At 39.1% G+C, this 23,570-nt stretch overlaps 1 protein-coding gene across 5 annotated transcripts in view; it reads left to right on the top strand.

Annotated features, from left to right (window-relative positions):
• The first annotated feature begins 1,847 nt into the window (after positions 1–1,847).
• SEC24C (SEC24 homolog C, COPII component) overlaps positions 1,848–23,570 on the top strand; it is a 36,528-nt gene continuing 14,805 nt past the window's right edge. The window contains exons 1-11 of one of the 5 annotated variants that reach the window (XM_075216689.1): positions 1,848–1,953; positions 3,786–3,976; positions 6,037–6,126; positions 6,582–6,720; positions 7,758–7,927; positions 8,166–8,618; positions 12,615–12,766; positions 13,620–13,688; positions 17,064–17,175; positions 17,816–17,943; positions 23,414–23,552. In XM_075216689.1, coding sequence (XP_075072790.1) covers positions 3,814–3,976; positions 6,037–6,126; positions 6,582–6,720; positions 7,758–7,927; positions 8,166–8,618; positions 12,615–12,766; positions 13,620–13,688; positions 17,064–17,175; positions 17,816–17,943; positions 23,414–23,552 — 1,615 coding nt within the window. In that variant the 5' untranslated portion in view covers positions 1,848–1,953; positions 3,786–3,813. The other 4 variants (XM_075216690.1, XM_075216692.1, XM_075216691.1 and 1 more) reach the window with 4 other exon arrangements.

The raw sequence follows: 23,570 nt of genomic DNA, 5'->3' as shown, positions 1-23,570 counted from the left end.
ATAGAAAGGTAAGTGAAGGGGAGCAAAAGCAGCATAATGGAGGGCACAGTATGAAACAGGGGAGACAGATGAAGGGAAGCAAAAGCAGCATGATGAAGGGCACAGGGTGAAACAAGAGACAGATGCAGGGGAGCAAAAGCAGCATTATGAAGGGCACAGTATGAAACAGGAGATAGATGAAGGGGAGCAAAAGCAGCATTGAGGGCACAGTGTGAAACAGGGGAAATATGAAGTGGAGCAAAAGCACCAGGAAGTACACAGTGTGAAACAGGGGACACAGATGCAGGGGAGCAAAAGCAGTATGGAGAACATAGTGTGAAACGAGGAGACAGGTGAAGGGGAGCAAAAGTAGCATGATGAAGGGTACCGTGTGAAACGGGAGACAGGTGAAGGTTTAGAAAAAGCAGCATGGAGGGCACAGTGTGATACATGAAGAGGCGTAAAAGCAGCATGAATGGAGCAGTGTGATGATGAAGGGGGAGACAAAACTGCATGAGACTTTTTATTTTTCTTATGGCCCACACTATCTTAGTCTTTGATTATTGACACAATTGTGGTTTTCAGTTTGACATGTCTGACCTATAGAGGCTTTTTTTAATTTTTATTGAAGCCCGAAGTGCGGTGCTCCATAACACCCAGTGCGGTGAAAAAAACAGTGCTGGAGTTCTGGACCTATCCCTGGCCTTTGGACCTATCGCTAAAACAAAAGGGCCCCGTTCCTCCTCATCCCCCGGAGCCAAAAGGTTCCTTGGGGAGCTAATGGTCTTCGGATTCCCCTTCGCCAAAGCTAGAGGAGGCCGCTTTAAGTCCCCGACCCATGGAGAAGCGACTTATACCACACCAAAAACAGAGATACTTTAGAACATACTTGCCAACTCTCCCTGAATGTCAGGGAGACTCCCTGAAATAGGGGTGATCTCCCTCACTCCCTGAAGAGTCTGGCATTCTCCCTGATGCTGAGTCAGTGCAAGGCGTCGCCATCTGTGGCATGATGACACAGTTCAGAAATTGTGTCCTATGTCCATGTATTGATGCCTATGGAGTCGACCCTTTTCATGGAGACCAAGATTTAATCAAAGACTGACAGGTAAGACAACATGACTTCAGTAATGGAGACAGAAATGTAAAAGACACTTCAGTCTCTAGAGATTCATTAGCTGCTTTTCTTTAACGCATAGTTGCCTACTCTCCCGGAATGTCAGGGAGACTTCTGCATTTCTGGAATACCTCCCTGGAGAGCAGGGCAACCTCCCGGTTCTCGCCCCCACAATAGATAAGTGGTGGGGGCAGGGCTTAATTACACAAATATATTGCGTCATCTTAGCCCCAAAATGATGCGATTCGTCATACCCCATACCCACACGCCCACCTCCCTCAGGATCTCCCTGAAGCCAACAAGGAAAAGTTGGCAAGTATGCTTTAGAAAGGAAAGACAGACTTAGGTAAAAATGAGGAACTGTTGGCAGGAATGTGGTCAACTTTAAAGCACGTTCTCTGTGCAAACCTTTATGTTCTGTAAGCTTTATGATCCTGTCTTGTTATTTTAAGTGATAAACTATTATTAAAGACTACCTACAATGTCTGCTATTTATACTGTTATTAATTATGTTTTTGAAAAGAGTGAGTTGAAAATAGTATGTGAACATACTACTTAGGGTGCATAATTTATATGCATTTGCTACATTATATTGGCAATGCCCACATGAAAGATGTAGAGCTAGCTCCTGCGCACGCGTAGTGAATATCAGCAGGTCCTGCCTTTTGCGCATGCGCATTGCTCCTCTTGAAGCCTCTTTCCTGCTTTCCCTGTCTGGGCGGAGTGGTAACGTGGCAGAACCTGACAAGCCGAACTCATCCTGTGGGCGAGCTCCTACATCATTTCCGGTAGGAACTGGAGACGACGCTTTTTGGAAGCGGACGGGGAAGTGAGTGAAGGAGCCGGAACGGGAGGAGGTGAGTTTTGCTCAGAGGAGCTGGGGCCCAGGAAGCAGGTGGGCGCTGTGACCGGAATCCCGGACTTCTATGTGTCTGAGCCTGGCAGCACATCTAGGCCCGCATCCCGGGTGTCCCTACACCCAAGCTGTCAGTCCTCCGGTCAGGAGGCCGGGGCCAGGCGTAGCAGGCCTATGATGACATTCGTGAAACCTCCCCAGTACACTGACAGCCCACCGGAAAGACAGATCACATGCACATTAGCATTTCACTGGCAAAACCAATGCATTCAGCACTTTACCAACTCATATTTACAAATCTAACATATAGCCTTACTGCCCCTGCGTTATAGTTGCATTTATTGTTCTTGTGTCCCTCATATTGATGATTATGGTCGTTGAAAAAGGATTCTCTGAAAATAACAAAAACTAGTTATTTGTTTGACCTGCAGAGCAAGCAGTTGGTTTTATTATCATTATGGAGATCTACTTCTGTCATGTACATTGTTTCACTGTAGTGTAATCTGCAACCTGTTATGTCAAATATTCTCTACTGTGTTACACAAAAGTTTATAGTAAATGGTTGGACAACAGGTTCCCCCCCCCCCCCCCCCCCATGCCTCATAACAAAAATAAAGTGTGCTTAGAATTTTACAAAGTAGTGGTTTATATTGTCTATCTTTTTGTATTTTTTTTGTAGTCAATATTGAAGTATTAAAAACCCTACTGTAGGTAAAAAAAATAACAATACTATGATTGGATTTTTTTTTAAGTGAAACGAACACTATTAATGTTTTACATATTAGTTGTGAATTGGTACTTTGATTGTAATAATTTAAACCAATTGCTTGTTTAGATAATTGTGGAATGTGCATCTGGCTTATCCTTACAATTGACAATGGTCTACGCTACTAGACTGGTTTGGGCTTCTTTGAATTATGTTGTTAATTCAGTGACATGCTGTCTTACAAATAAACTAAAGCTTCATTGTACAAGCTAACGCATTCATACTGTAGTGCTTATTTTTTTCTATATGTGTTTGTTAAACAGATATGCAGACTTTTTGCCATGATATATTCTGATAGTTCCAGATTTGAAAATGAAAACAAGCACCCGTTTTAAAAGCAAATCATTGTAACTTCCTTTTAATGTCTGATTTACTTTGTGCAGGTGTGTATGTAGGCTTTGGTAGAATAGCTGGCAAAGGGGTCCTGCTTTCTTTTGCAGAAGTAAGCATAGGTTTGAACATGAAGGCTTGAGATTCCTGGATTTATGCATGTAGAGCCTATTTAGGAAGTTACAGAATAGTTTGTAGGTTTTAACAGGCAAGGATTACATGGGAAACAGTGTTACAATAACAGGTGTGAAAATGACAGGCGGAATTGGTGTGAACTAACCTAACTGCATTTGTGACTGCTTAATGCAAAGGTTGATTGACAAGCATTAAGAGCAATGCTGTAACTGCAGTACAAGATGCATTTGCTATGGGAGTGATTGAATGTTTATTTGATTTTATTTGTTTTTTTTGTTTGTTTGGTTTGAGCTGTGAAACGTTCCCATAGTGGTACGTTACAGTACATAGGAAACATTCTTTCCTTTTTATACAAAAAAACAAACCTAAAAACATTTCTAGAGCAAGAAACAAGCATCATATACCATTATTTCCTTGTTATATTTAATACTGTTAAATTAGGAAAAGTAAATTTTGGGTGATAAGTTCATTTTCTATAAGAGGAATTGATTTATGTAGTTTTAGAAAAAGATACATTTCATGTTATGTAGTAAAATTGTCAATATATGATATGACTATGTTGTTCAGTCATTTAACACCATTGTTTGTGTCTTTTTATGCAGATAGGACCAGTCTGGGGATGCACACAAGATGAACGTAAACCAGCCACCTCATTTAGCTACACCTTACATGCAGCCCCAGCCTGGAGGGTACCAACAGCCAGTCTATGGGGGTCAACCAATGCCGGGAGGTCCTCAGTATCCTGGATATAATGGGCCTGTTCAAGGGTATCCACAGCATGTCCCGTCACAAGGTATTACACTTCAGATGTGTTTTTGTATTGCATATTATTTTTTACCAGTGGAATCAGCGTAGCAGGAATAGCATTTTTATTTGTATAATATTGCTCAACATGTTATCTTATCAGAGAAATAATTCCAGCAAATGTATGCATCTATTGGGGCTAGTAATAGTTATATTCTTGAAAAAGTCTAGCAAGTCATTTAAAGGTACTCCATGACACCATTGTTGTCTATTTTGCTTTTAGCAGAATGTTGGACTTTTGACATTGTTAAATCTGGAAATATAATCCCCCCCTTACTTGAAGTAATTGCTATATATGCCTTGCAGTTTGTCATCACAAAAAAAGCCGGGTCAAAATTATTACTCGTACACTTATCTACATAATTTTGTTTAGTCGGATACTAAAAGTTGAAACTTTACGTGATCCTGAAGTCGGTCTTAGGGAAATTTCTTGCTTTAATTTAAACAAAAATAAAAGCTTGACTACAAAATGCCATATTTTACCATCGTTTTTACACATGCAAAAAGGTGCTTGAATGGCACACGTGATCGTAGCAGTGATGTTCACTTGCAGTAGTCGTATGCTGATATTTTACGATGAGGCACAGACACAATCTATATTTACAGCACAATGTATTTAATGGGAAATCTCTCTGCTGTTATGCACCCAACTGTTACAGTGATTAAGTAATTACAATGTATACTAGAAATTGGTATTACAATCACCATGAATTGCGATTAATTGCAGTTGTAGCTGAGCTTAAAATCGCAGTGACAAATCACCATTGTGACATTAGCCTATAACTTGGTTATTATACCTGAAGCTTTGTTTTTGCCACTTTTTTACATTGTTAAAATAGGGAATTGTGTTTTATATCTTAATATGTCTACATGTCTATTGAGTGATGACATAAGCATTTCACGCAGTTCCCTGTACTTGGTTGCACAAGACCTTTACCAACGTAAGTGTTGGAGGAAATTCTAAAACATTTGCCAAATGCAGTGAGCCCAACTTATATGATGTTTGAGGATCTGATTGAGAACTGTGTTTGTCTTTTTTACATATATAGATGCATGACCCACAGTTGCATCATTGCACATTGCAAGACTTCAGCTCTATGTTGTCTTCACTTTTTACAGGGAAATATATTTTTGTAATATGCTTTGTATAAATTAATATTTGAAAGACGTCCCTTTACAAGTTACGCTTGATAAAAATTAAACCTTCTTTTGTTGGAGTACATCTTTTTTTATACTGGTGCTAGTTACTGCCTAAGTCTAATTTGTGGATTGCAGCCTAGGGGCTAGATTTACTAAGCTGCGGGTTTGAAAAAGTGGGGATGTTGCCTATAGCAACCAATCAGATTTAAGCTTTCATTTATTTAGTACCTTCTACAAAATGATAGCTAGAATCTGATTGGTTGCTATAGGCAACATCCCCACTTTTTCAAACCCGCAGCTTAGTAAATCTAGCCCAAGGTCTGTAGTACAAAATAACTTGTTTCGGAAAGGATCTTATTATAAAGTAGCCCTTGTCCCTCCCTGGCAACCAGAAGCTTTGCTATTGGGTTAAACCATAACATGCAGTAGCTACTGAGACATGGCACACACAACAGAAGAACACCTATACAGTCAGTAATATACTTAAAGAAATAACAAGTTGCTATCTGGCAATTCAAGAACAAACCAAAACTTTACATATACAGTTGTCGTTTTTAACAGTGATAAGAGAAAGTTAGAACCTGAACAATCATGCACTTTGTTATGGATGACCGGTGCCCACCTATTGCCACAATAACTTCCACCCCTTACACTTTCTCAAGTTAATGATAATTGAAAAACAAAAGATTTACAACTCTGCTCCCCCGTATGCAGTCCACCACCTTATCCATGGCATTCGGGTATTATGACTCTACTATATTTGTATATCCTCTTTTGTTCCCTAAATAGGAATAATAAATTACAATGTGCATTGTACAAACCATTTGCTATATCAGGTATTTGTTCTGCAAGCCTTGCGTTTTTTCCCTATCTTAACTCATACTTCTATCTTCCTATTTGTATTTCTAGGTTTCCCTTCTCATTCGGGATTCCCTCAGAAAGGGTCTCCTGATTCTTTCACCTCTGGCACTTCTTCTCCTGTTACCTCTCATTATATAGGTAATGTCATGTACTGTATAGCTAGCTAGTGTTCTCCAGCAGCTCAGCTGTGTTTCTGCGATTGGATTAGATTTTCTATATTTAGAAAAATTATTTAGATGTTTATAATTGGCGTTGATGAACTCCTCCTGACTGAGGGCACATACATAATGGAGCTGGACTACTGAAGGTTGCCAATCCCGGTTTTGTAACTTAACAAGAAGCACTTGGCAAAAAAAATATTGTACCATGCAGCTCATTGGTGCATTCACAATAGAGAACTCTTTTGCAGTCAGGTTGGGTTCATATGGTACTCTCTAATATTCTAAGCAATAAAGGAGTGAACGTTTTCATTGTAATGAACCAAGGGTTATTCGGCAAACTCCTTAGGGATCTTTCTTGTTCAGCTTGTTGCCTTGTGAAGATAACGTTAATTGTTACTTACACTTGGTGCCTATTTATATTGTATTTCTCAGGTCCCGTGAGGTCTCCACCTACAACTGGTGCCTCCACCGCACCCGGAACAGCTCTTCCTCCAGAGCAGCTGCAGTACAGTCAGTATGGCCAAGGTGACATGCAGAATGGACCAGCATCATTAAATGCTCAGATGCAGAGGTATGCTAGCAGCTTCATAATGCATACCTTATGCAAATATTGAAACATAGATGACTTGTTCATAGTCGATGGCGTTTTTTCCCCGTGATATTAAAAATATAAACCTGGAGAGATTAATTGTTATTTAGATGAGATTAGGAAACATCCTAAAGATAGACCAATGTTTTTTCCACCTGCGGATAACCAATTGCACAAAAATAAAAATGCACCTGATTTATTAGCACTGCTTTCGCAGGTAAACATTGTGGTCTTGCCCTGAATTGCTCGGTATGTGCTTTTATTCTTTGAGCTAACAGATGTAGGGTCTAGGTGCATTATTAGGTGTCACAGATCTTAAAAGTAAGGCTGGGTACACACTGCCGAAAATTGTTCCCGTTGCAATATCATTAACGATTTTACCAACAACTGAAAGTCCCGATCAGCATGCCGATTCATGTCTACACTTTATACACGATTTACAAGATTAACTTTCAGATCTGTGCTCTTCATCTGTCATAACAATTGGCTGAAAAGAATGTGACTCTGTAAACTCTATGGAGTTCTGCCTACACTGCTGATCGTGAGTATGTACACACTGCAGAATGGGAACAATATCGTTCCCTTGTTTACAGCGAATTTTAGTCCGTTTATAAAATAAAATCGAACCATAATCTTTAATCGTTGGACCATACATACTGAGATATTTCACTTAACATTCATTTCTTGTTTAATTGGTCCAATAATCAGGTGAAAAACATGTAGTTTGTACCCAGCCTAAGTGTATGATTGATAAGTCTCTGTTCTACCTAAAATAAAGCTCTGTCCTCGGGGCTTATCGGTTGCTTATTGCATCTGTCCAACTTGCCGCATTACAACGACAGCTGTGGAGGCTTTAGGGTCTTGTTGCACATTCAGAAAGGAATAAATAGGAATAATGGCCTTTACCCACTGCCATTGACATGATGATATAAGCTACCATAGGATAGGGTCAACATTTTGGGGTGTAGAATTTTATATTCTTAATATTTTGTTTTAATTGATTCTTCTTCCCTTCTCAGACCACCAGTGCCCCAACCATACATGCAAACAGGAACTGTTCCACAGGCAGCTAACTTTCAGCAATACCCTCCATCCTCAACCAGTACTCAGCAACTAAATAACCAAATGATTAGGATGCATATCGGTGGTGGTGGTACATCCGCTCCACTGCAAACAACGCAAGGCTTTGGTAAGATACCCAATACAAAAGACAGGCTTTGAACTTTGTAGTTTAAAATGTTGCAATAAACTGCTTGTAGAATGTATTCATTGTTCTGAACCCTTTTGGGCAGCCCATGCCAAAATAGTAGAACTTTTCCATAATTCAAGATTGTTTTGTGATGGGAATTCTTAGGATTACATTTCTATGTATAGGTGTTTGTTCAAAATGTTTCCTTAAACTTGGTGAATATTTTATTTTCCCATAGGCCCTCAAAGTTCTCATCCACCATCCACTGGAAGTTTTCCTGCCTCAGGATCAGGTCCTTACAACCCTTATTCCAGTAACCAAGGTCTCACTGCTATGAATTTGGCACAAGGGATGCCTCCTACCAGTTTGCCACAAGTTCAAGCACCTCCAACTCAACATTTTACTGGACCACAAGGTTTTCCTCCTCAACCAGGTGCAGCAGCTTCAAATTACCCCCCTTCTATTTCTGGAGGCCCTCCACCCACATCATTGCAAGGGCCTACAATACCAGTACAGTCTCCATCTGGACCACCATTATCTCAACCCAATCATGTTTCACCTACTCAATCCCAACCAGCTCTTTCGGGTATCTTACAAGGTCCTCCAATGGTAGGGCCACCAATGGCAGGTCCTCAGGGTCCACCTCCATTAATGCAGCCAGGCCAGGGAGGATTTCCTCTTCAGCAGAATGGTGAGTCATTGCACAAATGTGCATTTATATATGCTTATATATTGCAGTATATTTTTTTTGCCTTTGTATTTTTCATACTAGGGACATGTATAATACATTTCTTAATACAGAAGTGTTTATTAAAATATGTAGATACATGGACAGGTGGATTCAGTTTAGCAATCTAGCGATAGTCATGCGATCTGCTGCATCCACTTGAGCGCACCTCACATTTGCTTTGCTCTGTCAAGCTGTTTGTTTCAGATCACATACCTTATCTATAAAAGGTTCGTTATCCGGAACTTAATTATTATTTTTATTACCGTAGATGTGTAAGGTGTCACAGTGCCATACAGTAGGGGTAACTGGACATACATAAAACAAGGACATACAAGGCAGACAAAATAAATGCATGCATGAAAACAGTAAGGAGGACCCTGCTCATTAGAGAACTTGCATTCTAAGTGGAAGAGGGCACAGCTGAAACAAGAGGAGCGAGTGTAGCTTAGAGTGGAGATCGGAACAGCTGTGAGGATGGGCATAGTAGAGAATTCCATAAGTGGGGAGCAGCAGAGGAGAAGTCTTTGTAGGCGTGAGTGAGAGATGGTTATATCCTATTGTTTGTAAAGAGGAGGGATGATAATTTTTCATCCACACGTTGGCCCTAGTTGTCTTTCTAGCAACCACTACTGCAGAGCTGACTGCTTCTCACCATCACACATACTTAACAGGACTTCCGTCCTCAGATCTTGAATGTGTAGTTTTTTTATTTCTCGCTCCTGCTTTATTTAGCATACTGATACAGTGCTAGTAACTTGATCCACTAAGGCACTTTTAGCCTTCTATCTTAGAGTTTATTCTTATGTTTGTATTCGTCTACTAGGATGGTGCTTGAGTTCTATGAGCACCGTTTCTATTAATGCTTGTGTAGCCTTTCAGAGTGATTATTTCATTAATTTCTTTACTTTCATCATCATCATCATCACCATTTATTTATATAGCGCCACTAATTCCGCAGCGCTGTACAGAGAACTCACTCACATCAGTCCCTGCCCCTGGGGCTTACAGTCTAAATTCCCTAACAGACACACAGACAGAGACAGGCAGACTAGGGTCAATTTGTTAGCAGCTAATTAACCTACCAGTATGTTTTTGGAGTGTGGGAGGAAACCGGAGCACCCGGAGGAAACCCACGCAAACACGGGGAGAACATACAAACTCCTCACAGATAAGGCCATGGTTGGGAATTGAACTCATGACCCCAACGCTGTAAGGCAGAAATGCTAACCACTAAGCCACTGTGCTGCCCAAGTAAGTATAATGCGCATTCTGCAGTCTGTTCTGCTTGTCTAGTGCAGGTACTGTTTAGGCTCACACCCAGATTCATATCGAAACATAACTTGAGAGACACTTAGTTTGAATATGATCGGAACTACGCACAAGTTCTGCGCTCCTTTTTAAAAACGCAACTTATGTGCATGTTGCTTTATATTGACTTGGCATTAGGCCTTCAGCATATCTGTTTTACAAGTTATAGCCAATAAGATCTTTCAATTAACACTCTTATTATAATTTTGATATTTGGTTCCATTGCCTAGATGTGTACCTTGGGAATTCTACCCAACCAGATATTGTAAGAAAAGCAATTGAGCCCCTGTAATAAAAACACTGCATAGAGCAGCTCCCGGGGCTCAGGCTAGGGGTATCGCCAAGTTCATAATATGTGTATAATAGTTGGTAGTGTAGCTTTAAACTATGCAATATAAAATGTAAATCATTATTTAAGTTTTTCTTCTTGTGCAAACTATATTTTGTTATGAGATCACGCATTGCTTGTACTCCGTATTGCAGGAGTTACAGAATTGTGACTGGGTCATTTTCAGTTGAGGTTTGAGGTAGATCTAGGAATGCTGTTAACTTAACTTAATTGTCTTAAATTAGGTTTTGTTTTTTTAGAAATTGAAATAATTCATCTGCGGGTTGAGTTCACCCTTTTAAGATTTTCGTGCCTGATGTATTTTATTCATTTAAACAAAATCCCAAGATGTCCAGTAACTTGTAACAACTAGTCTAGTACAAATGTGACGGTAAAAGCAAATGTGTTGTTGCTACAAGTTCCTGTAAATTACCCTCATTATATTTGTAACACATCAGCACAGGGCAAAGGTGTGATTATTGTGAAACATCCATGCTTGCTGTTTGACAGATTGTACCTTTTTTTTGGTTATTCTAAGATATTATCTATTACACTTTTCCAGCTGTAAGGTTCTATATGCAAAGAACATAATCTGCAATTGTGTCTCTGTTGCCCTCATGTCATCCTGCACACAGACTGTTTACAGATTTTTGCAAGTGGGCCCATTAGCTTCTAGCTGTCAGTCTATTTTCAGTGCGTTATAAGAGAGTTTGCATGCGAAGACACTGTTATTGGCCTCCACCCTCCCACACACACACACCTCATTCCTATGAGACACAGAAATAATCACACTTCCTGATCCCTCTTCTCTAGAAGGAAGAAAAAGTTCTTATGTGGAACTAAATAGAATAAACTAAGTATTACAATATATTGTAGCGGAAGGGACATTGTAATGTCTTTACTTGAATTTTTCTTGATTTTTCAACTCGGTTTGATCAGAAAATCATTCCTGGCCACTAAGTTCAGGAAATTATTATTGTTCTTTATGTTACAGCAGACTGTTTAATTTCATTTCAAGTACAAGTTTTTCATGTGGGGTGTTGTCCATTTTTTGCCTTTCACTAAATGTTCCTGTGTAAAGAGCAGATAATGGGCATCTTGGGTTGATAACCACTCTTGCATAGTACACCTTGACAGAGCGCATCATGACCATTGCTTCTAATCTGCAAATCTAAAAAATTTTAACTGCTTGATGTAGAAATAAATCATGATGATGATAATGTAAATCAACATAAAATGCCTGTTCTTATATTGTGTGAAAAGGCTTCTCTTCTAGAGATTTAGGGGTAAATATATTAAGCAGCAGATTCTGCAAGTTGCCGCTATTTAGCGACATTGCAGGGGAAATTTAAAACGGCATTGGCTTCCAAGTCAAAACTTGCCTTGAAAGCCATTGTCGTTTAAAATCTGCTGCTTAATTCAGTTACTCCTTAATGTGTTTAATTTTTTAGTTTAATTACACTTTGAAATAGTTGCTTTCAAATCAAAGCTGGTGTAGTTATGTGCTGCAAACTTTTGCAGAAAAAGGTAATCAACACCCTACTTATTTTCTCCGTTCCAGCTTTAATGGTGGTCTGATCTCATAAGATTTTCGTTTGCATCATCTATTGTATATGTCAGACTGCTTTGTTTTCACTCTACAGGCCTAAATAGTGTCCTCGTTACTTTGTTTGCTCTTTGCCATTTTCAGAGCTTACTATTCACTAAAGTCCTATAATGAAGTTGTTCTATATTTACATTAGACAAATACAAAGCAAATATGAAAAAAAAACAAATCTGAGTCTTTGCTAAGTAGTACATGTAAGGAGACCTAAGCAGGAACTTGTTCCATTTTAACACTGACAGAATTAAGAATCTGTTTAACTCTATAGATATTTAGGAGTAGGTCAGATTTGTGACTATTCTAGCTTTCTTCCTGGGTTGCTTTGTGATTGTATGACCCTGTTTTGTTCCTCTAGACAGGTTAGTAAGCAGATTTTATGGATAGTAAGGGAAATATGATATTGACTGATATGTTAACTACTTTGTTTATTAAAAAAAAAGTTGCACTTCTCTATTTATTGTAAGTGTTTTGTGTGTGTGTCTGGAAAGACCACACCAGGGCCTGGACTTTGTGATGCAGATTTTAGTTCTTATGGTTGTGAGGGAGTGACTGTTTTGACACACATTGCTGCCTATTTATAAACAAATACCATTTTGGTTACTAATAGAAAATATTTTATTTTATACAATTAATGCCATGTAGCTATGGAAGGGGATTTAATAATATCAAGCCATGTTTGTTGACTATTGTACTTGTAGCTGTCTTATTTTATTTGTAGGTTCTTTTGGACAAGTAAGGGGTCCACAGCCTGGATATCCTGCCACTTATCCTCATGCCCCCAATTACGGAAGCCAGCCAGGTCCCCAGGGCCCTCCTGCACCCCCAGCCTCCGCACAGAAGAGACTGGATCCAGACTCCATCCCCAGTCCTGTAAGTGTTCACTAGGGTCGGCACCTGTTGTTGTTCTGTTCCATGGAATGCAATACAACTGTGGCTTCTATTCTCGGATGTGGTGATACGAGTAGAGTAAAAAAAAAAAAAAAAAAAAAGCAGATCAGTAATTGTTTGCTCTATATATGCACAAATATTGTAATTTTCCCAATATATCTTTAGGTGAGGAGGAATCATTAAATACAACTGTAATGTTTGTATGAAACATGTCTAAGCATTTGTTCTCAAATTGTAAGAATTTGCCATTTATTACTGAATACATTTCCATTGAATAGTGTAACAGAAAACAAATCCTGCAGTTCCCTATTTTTCACGTTTTAGAAGTAACTGTTGAATTTTGGTGTCCTATGGGGAATCTGTGCTGCTTGTATATTTCTGTTTTGTGTGGTTTGTTAGTCTTTACTTCCCAAATACTAATCCATTACTGTTACAAATTTCTGGAGTAGATTATGTTTGACATAATGAATTTTCTGACAGCTTGCAGTTTGTGCCATGCTCGGTTTGTAAGCTGCAGTCTTTGCACGTGGCAACTGCGTAATCCACTTTTAGATGTGAAACTACTGCAGTCTTTGTCTTTATATAGTCCGTACAAAACAGTTACCTGTGTGTTCCTTAGACTGCTTAGTATTCCTTAACATGCTAAGTCAATTAATGTCCCTTTTGATATGGAGTTAGACGCATGAAATGCTTCAACCGTCTACCTCTTGGATGGGTAGAGGGGTGGGTGGAAATAACAATGTTGCCCCTTTTCCATATTGTTTCGTTAGCTTTTAATTCTCTTTCTCTTTGCTATTTTGTGGCATCGCTTGTTCTCATCTTTTAAACAATAAAGCAACTTAATGAACTGCCACCCCAGCAGAAAACAAGGCACAGGATAGATCCAGATGCAATTCCTAGTCCAGTAAGTGAAGTGTGTCCTTCCCTTGTTTTGTGTGTGATCATCATCTGGTTGCCTCTGCCCTTTGCATGCTGCTCACCTCACTAACGCATGCAGCCTTCCATCCTCCTAATACCACCGATTCCTTCATTTGTCCAGTGTGTTAATAGCTGAATCGATACCACTGTGTTCACATAGCCAATAGCAAATTACCCTGAACAAACTCTTCTTGTAACAATGTATACTGTACCAGAAAGTAGGCAACCTGTGGTTCTTCAGCTTTTGCCCATCGGCTTACAGGACATGTTGGTATTAACTCCATAAAAACTAGTGAGCCAAAGGCTACCTAAACCTGTGCTACACATCACCTTATATGGTGGGAATTGGATTCGTGTCCCAATGAGCTGAGATTTGTTACCGTATTGGCCAGCAATGTGTACAGACGGACATCGAGCTGATTGGCGGCCACTTGAACACCCCCCATTGTGTTGTCACCATCACCTGGAAAGCTACTATGGCAGAATTGGGGTTAAACGATGAAACACTATAGTGATATGAAAGTTTTTGTTTCTGTTTGTGTATTTTTAAAGCAATTGAACCTTGTATCAGTAAACCTATATGTTATAATTTGTATGCGCACCGGTGTAGTCGTCATTTTGTGGGAAGGGGTGTTGGCAGGTCCACGTTTAAGATTAACAGGATGCTGTATATATGACAGCTAATTACTTCACTTAAAAATGAATTGGCCCCCCAAAAAATTGCATTTCACGATCAAGATTTGTCTCGAACATCAACGGTGAATACTATAGATTAGTAATTGATCCTATACCACCTGCCTTCTCCATTATTTTTACTGTTAAAAATGGGTGGTTTTTAAAGATAAAGTAGAAAAAAAAAGCAAATTAAAAAGAAAATAAACTAGGTGCTGCTGGGGACTCCAGCTGTTGCGAGAGTAAAGCAGCTTATCAATAGCTGTACATTGATGTGTGCCACTGCTCTGTAGCTCCATTGGGGGTCTTGTTCCTCCCCAGATTTAAGCTTTTCCATTCAAACTATTATCACCAGTCCTCCAGTATCCTCAGCTTAAATCATTTGTACATTGGTCAATAACCTCTTTCCACAAGGAAACTGTTCTAGAGAGTTAAAGTTTTGCAATCCTACTTTATTAGCTAAGGTAGTACAAGCCTAAATACAGCGCTAAAAGACTTGTTAACAGTGAAACCCTCCCTCCATAGACATCTGAACCTTCCTGTTCCTGTAATCTTTCTATCAGTGATATGTGAGCAGGTTATCCCTGTGCAGTATAGATTTGCACCATTACCTGTTACTGTGTTGCTGCCCCATTCACTTCAGTTGCAACTTTCACACAGTGCACCTGTATAATTAATTAGTTTGACACAGTGGCTCATTTTAGCAAGCTAGAATCATGAATGAATTAATTTTATGCTAATGTTCTGTCCGCACACACATCTAAGGGAAAATATTATTTTTTGATCCTAACCTATTTCTTGTTAAGCTTTCTTGCTGAATAATGGGCACATTGAAATGGCATACTTTGGCAGTCTTTATTTTACTAAGCAATAACCGGTAGAAGTAAGGTGGGCTCTATCTTTGATACCACTGATCAAAGGCCATCAGATCTCCACAAGGGTGAGGGCTGGTGGTCGCAGTGTGCTCATAGCAGTATTGAAATCTTTGTTGAATGAAAGGATGGGTTTCAGTGTAGGCCTGAAGTCTGATCAGTTTCCACCCTGTGAGCTCAGGGTTTTCGACTTCCGTGCATGTCGCTGGAGAAAGCAGGTTGGGTGTGTTTTTTAAAAAAAAAAAAAATGTAGCTGTGACTTCCTGGGACCTCTCTAATCCTGATATACTTTTTGATAGATGTTTGCAATAGAAACCTTATTAACAATTGGTGTTCGGATGACTTCAATGGTGAAAATTAGGGAGGCACCATTTGTCACTGTCAATTGTACCTCATCCTCTCCTACGTCTGTTTTCTGTGTGCCCCTCTCCTCGCTCCTGCCAATCCCTTCTCATACCATGTGATGTGCAGGAGCCTGGAAAGTGGTGACACAGAGCATCAGGGCACCCACTGTACGTCCTAAATGCTGGACCCCCAGGTAAGTAAACTTCAGGGCTGGAGTGTAACTCCAGATATTACACCCATCACTCACTGATTTTTCACGACTCTCTAAGGTACAGTGTGTTGCTAGTGAAAGTAGAATATAAAATATTGCTTTGCTTGAAGTAATATCTTTCTTGTGGTTTTTTTTCCCCTCTTCTTTTTTTTTTTTTTTTTTTTTTTATTCTCTTTTGCTATAGTTTAACTTGTATAGAGAACTATAAAAAAAAATATGGAGGAAGGCATTTGGAATTTATACTATGTTTATTACACATCATTCCCACCAATTTCATCTTCATCCCACGAATCATCCACTTCCTTTACCTTGTATCTTATAATTTTTTTTAATATGTTGCACGTAGATAATTTGATGCACTTTCTGATACTGCAATATCTTTTTTTTTTTCTTTTTTTTTTTTGTTTGTTTTTTGTTGCTGTTAACCTTTTTTTAAAAAAAAACAAACATGATTTTTCAAAAGAATCTGTATCTATTTGTTTTAGTGTTGTTGTTGTTTAATAACTGAAGTTGTTTAAGCCTCGCTGCCCTTTCACTTCCTAAATTTCAACTGATCCCTATGTCTACCTATTGGTAGACATGGTAGATTTTGGTTTCTAGAAGTTCTTTAATGCCAAATAAACTATATTTAAGTGTTTCTAACAGTAACAATGTTAGTGTTCACTTAGTTGTGATTTATTTCAGAATCTTGTTGATCTGAGATTGCCAAATGTGGTTTCTTTTTCACAAGTGTTTTTTTTCCTTAAATAGTTATATAGCAGGCTAGTTTTGTTTTCCTAATCATGTAAGTATTTGAAAACATGTTTTATTCTTTTTAACCCAAACATTTGGCATACGAAGGGACACTTATGAAAGGTTTTCTGCAGGTAAAAAGGTTGTGTTGTCCTTAGTAATCAGATGTTTGCTGTCACAGTTTAAACTGTAATAGATAAAAGAGTTAGGATCTGTTTGCTAATGGCAACACCAACTCTCCTGCACATCTAACTGGAACAGTTTTCAGAAATGTCCCCCAGTATAGTTTTCTTGGATGGTATCTTGAAAGTCCATGGACTATGTCGCTGCTAATTATAGACAAAACTTAACTAACTTCATGTTCTAAATATTACATTTGTGCATGTGGGATGGTCATATTCTGTCATATAACCGGCCTGTGCTGGCACACCAAACTCCTGGTATCTAAAGTACATTTTATTTTAAAACTGACTTTTGCTTCATTCTGCTGTAAAATGGTTTGTTAAACAACCACTCTCCCTCTGCCTAGATCCAAGTAATAGAAGATGATAGAAACAACAGAAGCTCTGAGCCTTTTATTACTGGACTGCGAGGACAAGTTCCACCACTTGTAACTACTAGCTTCTTGGTCAAAGATCAAGGTACATTATATGTTGATGCTTGTAACTATCAGTTTAACCCCTTAGCAGTATGAATACAGAGATGTTTTGTACACTTTGAAGAAGAGTAAAGTGTTCTAGTGCTCATATATGGTTGTAGAACTGCAGAACACAGATAATGTCCAGGAATGGTGTGTGGCAGCACCACGTTACTGCCCGCCAGGACATAATCTGCTCTGTCCCCAAATTTAGCCACATTAGTGTGGATGTGAACTACCCTTCGAACTTCCAAACCTCTCAGCCGGTGCCATTTGCACCCATTATATCTTGCTGTACTTGCATCCTAAATTTCCACTTTTTTTCTCTGTTGCATTTACCTGGGTGTGACAGGTATTTGATGAGGTTTGAGGGTTTTTTTTTTTCTGTTTTTGAACATCCAACAATTGAACCTTGGTTACAGAAATAAACAAGTGGGATATTCATGAGCAGAGCGGGTTTTACCTGATGAAATTAATTCTAATGGCGGGACAGAGCGTGATATCAGTTTATTTCAGTGTTGTCCCATATACCCATTGTCTATTGCAACTGCTTATGTGAGAGTGGGCACGTATTGTCAGCTAAAATGTCCATTTTTTTTTTTTAATTATCAATTTATTTATTTTTTCTTTATAACCCAATTAAGGAAATGCAAGTCCACGTTATATAAGATGCACTTCATACAACTTTCCTGCCACTTCAGATATGGCAAAACAGTCCCAGGTTCCACTTGCTGCGGTTATTAAACCTCTGGCAACCTTACCATGCAATGAGGTAAGAATATAATCATGTACATATGTGTGTGTGTGTGTACATGTATGTATGTATGTGTGTGTGTGTAGATGTATGTATGTATGTGTGTTTTTTTTTCATTATTTAAATTGTTCTGTTTTTCTGTTCTGACTGTCAATTTACAGCCTATTTATTCATATTTATTCAGTGCTTCATAAATATTGGCCATGAGGTACCCTAATGATGTCACCGGTTCCTAATAATCTGATAGGCTGCATTATGAAGATGCCAATTTAGCTTACAAAATCTGCTTCCACTATATGTAGAGGCACAGAAATTGCAGTGTGCTATTTGGAATGTTTGGATGGTTTTCTGATTAAATGAAGCTGTTCTGAACTTTAATCAAAGATAAAATAGTTGTTCACTCTTCTTTATTACAAATTTTCCTATTTGGGGCAATAGTTGCACTAAATATTTGCTATGGGTATGTTATACAGACTATGGAATTTCTTGATAGAGCTGACGGACGCAAAATGAACGCACATAATCCAGAGATTTCTGGTTAGACTGTTTTTGGTCAAGGTGTGGATTTTTTAAATATCTTTTTGTAACACAGTACAATTTGTGTATGGTTAGTCCAACTCTTTACTGCTGTGTTTCATGTATATCTTGATGAATGTGATGTCTTAAGTTGGCTGTCTGTGGTTACCAGATAATCAATGAGCACCTTTGTTGTTTCTTGTATATGCAGATTATAACACCAGAGGCCCCCTTAGAACTGACTATATTCCCTGTATTAGGAATGGTCAATGCTTTATCTCTGCAGCTGTCGCTGGAATTGAACACTAAAGGGAGAGCTCAAATGCAATACAACCTACATAGGGTGTTGTATATAAATGGAGCAACTAAGTACTTTGTTGTTCCTTTAATAACGCATGAGGGCTTTCAGAATACAATCTGTTCTGTGCTTTTGCTGGGGGAATTTCTCATTATTTTAGTGCTCTTTTAACCATCACATTGCTTTAGGGATTTAATATTGACAAATCTGTGCGATTCTAGTATTACTACATACAGTTCTTTACAAGTTTTATAGATGGCGTTAGCTTTTCAGGCATAGTTTTCAGAGTGACAAAAAAGTTATTTACGTACTTGAGCACTCACATACACATCTAAGTAAGTAGACCATAAAAATCTTCAGACAGTACTTCTTTAACTGGATATGTTTCTCCATAATAAAACATTCGTTGATGAGGAACCAATTTCTAAACAGAAACTCAAAAAGAACAGGAAAACCATATAGTGTAATAAATTAATCAATTGGATGCTATTTGGGTGGAGGATACCTGATTAATTTATTACACTATAAGGTTTTTCCTTTTATTTTTGAGTTTAGGTGTGTGTGTGTGTGTGTGTGTGTGTGCCCAAAACTCTTGTCATTTGGTATTTTTGGACTATATATATTTACCAGGTTGCTTACATTGGAGCTTTAAAATCTACCCTTTTGTTTATAGTTTTCAGAGTGGCCCTATTACACATAGAGTATCTATTGAAAGACTATTTCCATATGGCATATATTAAGCATAGGAAGCTTGCATGCACTACTTACACCTTGGAATAAGTAGCGCTATATAAATAAATAAATTGATGTCGATGATAAGATATTGAACCATCAAGCGTGGAAGATGCACTAGCTTTCAATTTGAGAGGGTCCCTTCACCTCAATGAAAGACTTACACAATTACATATAGTCCTTGAAGACCATGTACATGGTGAAATGTGTCAGGTGTAGCTTTCTGATCTGTTCCTTTAGTGAAAAATAATGCTGGTGTTTAGCACTCTTGACATGCAGTGTTTGTGCATTTGTGATCAGACCTGGGGTAAATGGAGAACACAAAGGCTCTTTGCTGCAAGTGAAAACGTTAGTTGGTATGAGGTCTTTGGAACCAGTGGGTTCCATTCCCATACCAGTCTTTTAACACTAGTACAAGCATGTATTTTAATGGGTAAGGGACGTGTTGCGAGACATGTTTGACTCTAAGTTGTGGCTCAACAGTGCTGTATGGGTCAAATGAATAATACTGTTGGTGCAATCATATCGTCACTACATTCACACAGCATAACGTTGGGGAAAAACATTCTATATGTTTAAAAACTCACCCTGGTGGTCCTGTGGCTAAATCCAGTGGTGTTATTCCACAGCTCCCATCCCTATTGGTCTAGTCAGGGGAATCGGCTGGGCCCCAGCTTTGTCGGGCAGCCTTCCCTGCTCCCAAGTTCTCAAAGAGATGTGACAGTAGTAGGACTGCAACTCTGCTTTCTTCCTGGAGCTAAATTCAGCTTGGATGGACCCTGGAAGTAGTTTGGGCAAGAGATTTAAAGTGGTGCCAAGGTGGACAGGAGCTAAGTTCCCTCACTCTGGCAATGTGTGCACAGGGGCCAAATCAACGGCCCCTTTCACCTATAATGTTTTATGTGTAATAAGATAAGTGAAACAACCTGGATAGTGTTATGCACGTCTAGTTGCTATCCAATAACGATTGTCCGATTACCGTGATGTGGTTCCAAAGCACAATGTGATTTAATAGCCAAAAGTAGCAGAATAACAAGTCAGAATAAAATAAGTAAAGCCGTTACTTTTAGCAGGTGCTATGGATCCAGTGTACAGTCATTCAGGTCTGAAGGCTGTGGTCAAGTAGACTGAACACCGGTCCCAGAGCCCCGACTTATATACAGTTAGTGATACAGTGAAAACAATACAGATGATGTGGCTTGCTTCCATAGGTTCAGGCTTCAGGAAGGTCCAGTGTAATGCAGGTCATTGGCCAGTTCAAACGATGCCATCCAGGGGTGGGCTTGACTTCTCCAAAAGATGCATACTTAATTTTCCCGCTAGAACTGATTCAAACTGGTCTATTAGCATTTCACAGACAATATCATTCTAATCATTTATTCCCTATCGTCCATAACTAGCATACGCAATGTGTGATCCTTACGGCGAATGAACCGGATGTCTGCGGACAAATAGGGGATTAGAATGATACTAAACATAACATGTTCCCTGTGACGTGCATATAACATAATATTTCACCATAAACTCTGCTACATTTCAGTACACATAACTGTGTTGCAACTACTTTTAATATGAGCTATTTACAAGTGTATGTTTCCGTGTAAATGTGTGTAAAAGTGTCCGCCACGTGTTGCGGTTTATTACGCTCCTCCACGTCGTAGCGTGATGTACGCATAATTTTGGACAAAGACAATTTTGTTGTTAGACATTAATTGAAATGACCATCTGACTTCGACAAAAGGTATAAGGGACAGGGGGTAGAATTAAAACATACTCGCGCACTCCTCAGTTCCTCTCTGACCAAGCAGGCTTTGCAGTGGTAACATTAGTACTCAGAGTGGAATTGAGGAATTAAGTCTTGGTAAATTCAGTTGAACAGCGTGAGAGGGGGAGTGGCGTTGTTAATAATTTAAGGGATGATGTTAGGATGGAGGGTGTTAATGATAATGATAAGATGGTAGGTTAATGAGGGAGAGGTAATAAGCATGCTAAATGGTTAATAACTGATGGGTTGGTCTATAATGGGAGGTTGGGGTTCATTTTAATGCAGGAAGGAAAATGTCTATATATGGTGATTAATTTAGATGGGGGGTTAAGGATGACTGGATGGGACATTTGGGAAATTTGAAGGGGGGGCAGGGTGGTCATATTGATGAAGGGAATTAGGAGAGTATGATGAAATTGCGTATTGGGAATGAGTCGGGTATTGAGGGGGCAGTGATTATGCTATGTAGGGGAGTGAAAGTGTTTTAGGAGTGAGAAGGAGTATAGAGGATTAGAATTGAGGGAATAGAGAGATGAAGAGGATTATGAGGTATGTAGAAGGGGGTAGGGAAAGGTAGAGAAATTATTTTTATTGTAGATGGAGGTACTCTAGAGCTGCTTGCATACTGTCTAAAAACATGTTCTTTTTCCATCCAAGCTGGCTCCACTGAGCTGTGTACACTAATGAATTGTGTGTGACAGAAGGGTGTTTATTGTATTTTATTTGTACTCTTTGTACCTTTTTCTTGACTTCTTTGAGTATGTACACAGATTCTCCCATTCCCTTTTTTTTCTATTGTATATGCTTGGACTCTGTTGTTGTGGTTGTTGTTGTTCTCCGTTGAATTTTGAGGGTTTTTTTCAGGTTGCATGTTTTTGTGGCTTCTCTTCCACTGGTACAAAACTTGAGTAACAAATGCTATGCCTGTGGGTATGACCTGCTGGGGAGAAGCCAACCTTTACTTAGATATAGGCTAGGAGGACCAGAACTGAGAGCCTGTGTCCCACATTGACCTTCTCAATCCCCTTTGACTTCCAGTTTTGTTACTGGGTGAAAATAAAAAGATCCCTGATGATGATAATGATAATGTGACCGGATGAACTTACTTTGCCACCAGTTTGGGTGGTATCTTACAAAGTTTATCTGGGTCGCTTCCTCATAGTTAGTAATCGACTGGTACTGACCACTCCTGCTGTTGTCGCCTGCCACCAGACACTTGCCAACTGCGCAATAGTTGTGGGAAGGTAGGGCTGCCACCACCAGACTCCTTCACCGACACCTGGAACCACTTCTGAGTAATTGGTAAAGCTGCTGCACCACCTCTATGCTATGGACAGGCACATACCTCCTGACTGCTTACTATGGGTCAGCTGGGGAATGGATTAGTGTAAACAGTTATCTATTAGTTACTGGATAATTGGTGTCAGGAAGAATCTTTAAGCAGTGATGTTTATTGCTCAAAAATCCTTTTATAAGGACCCTTACCTTACAAAATACAATTTTTTTTTTTATAGTTTCCAACATACATGTTGGCAGGGCTAATCCAGTCCATTGCCCATACTTGGCACCACAAAGTGTGAGATAATTTCATTCTATGTTTAGCATATGCAGGATGTATTATATTCTCTAAACTTGGATTTAATGTACTTGGAAGTTTAACAAATTTTATATGAATATAAATTCTTTTGCACTCCCATTGCCAAGCAGCGGGGCTTAACCATCTTTGCTCTGTGTGCCAGTTACTAACCAGTGCTCATACATTAAATATATATCATTTAAATTAATAAGCATTCCATTTAATACACTTTTTAAATCCCCAAGCACTGGGGTTTAACCCATTCGGCACAGCGGCATCTGTGATAAACCCATTAGTTTGACGGAGTAATATTAATGTTGACTACATGTGAGTGAATCTCTTCCTGGGTGTACGCAAGTGATGAGGTCATACTACTGCTGATAAAATGGTCTGGCTGTTTCTTTGGATATCAGGACATCATCAGTAAACTGTACCGTGCTTCACATGGTTATATTCCACCTGATGCTTCATACTTCTTCTATGGGATGATTTAATAATCTCCATCACTGTTAAAACTTGTATTATAAATGTTACTGCCTTTTTTTCCCCTGTCTAGCTGTGCATTGCATATAATATCCTTTCTTTCTTTTCCCCTGTATAGGCCCCCACGTGTGTGGTTGATCATGGTGAAACTGGACCTATTCGGTGCAATAGATGTAAAGCCTACATGTGCCCTTATATGCAGTTCATTGAGGGAGGGAGGAGGTTCCAGTGCTGCTTCTGCAGCTGTGTCACTGAAGGTGAGTTACTTTATTAAC

Source organism: Mixophyes fleayi, chromosome 6 (assembly GCF_038048845.1).
Source record: "Mixophyes fleayi isolate aMixFle1 chromosome 6, aMixFle1.hap1, whole genome shotgun sequence".
Taxonomy (NCBI): Eukaryota; Metazoa; Chordata; class Amphibia; order Anura; family Limnodynastidae; genus Mixophyes; species Mixophyes fleayi.
This window is presented reverse-complemented; position numbering and strand designations above follow the sequence as displayed.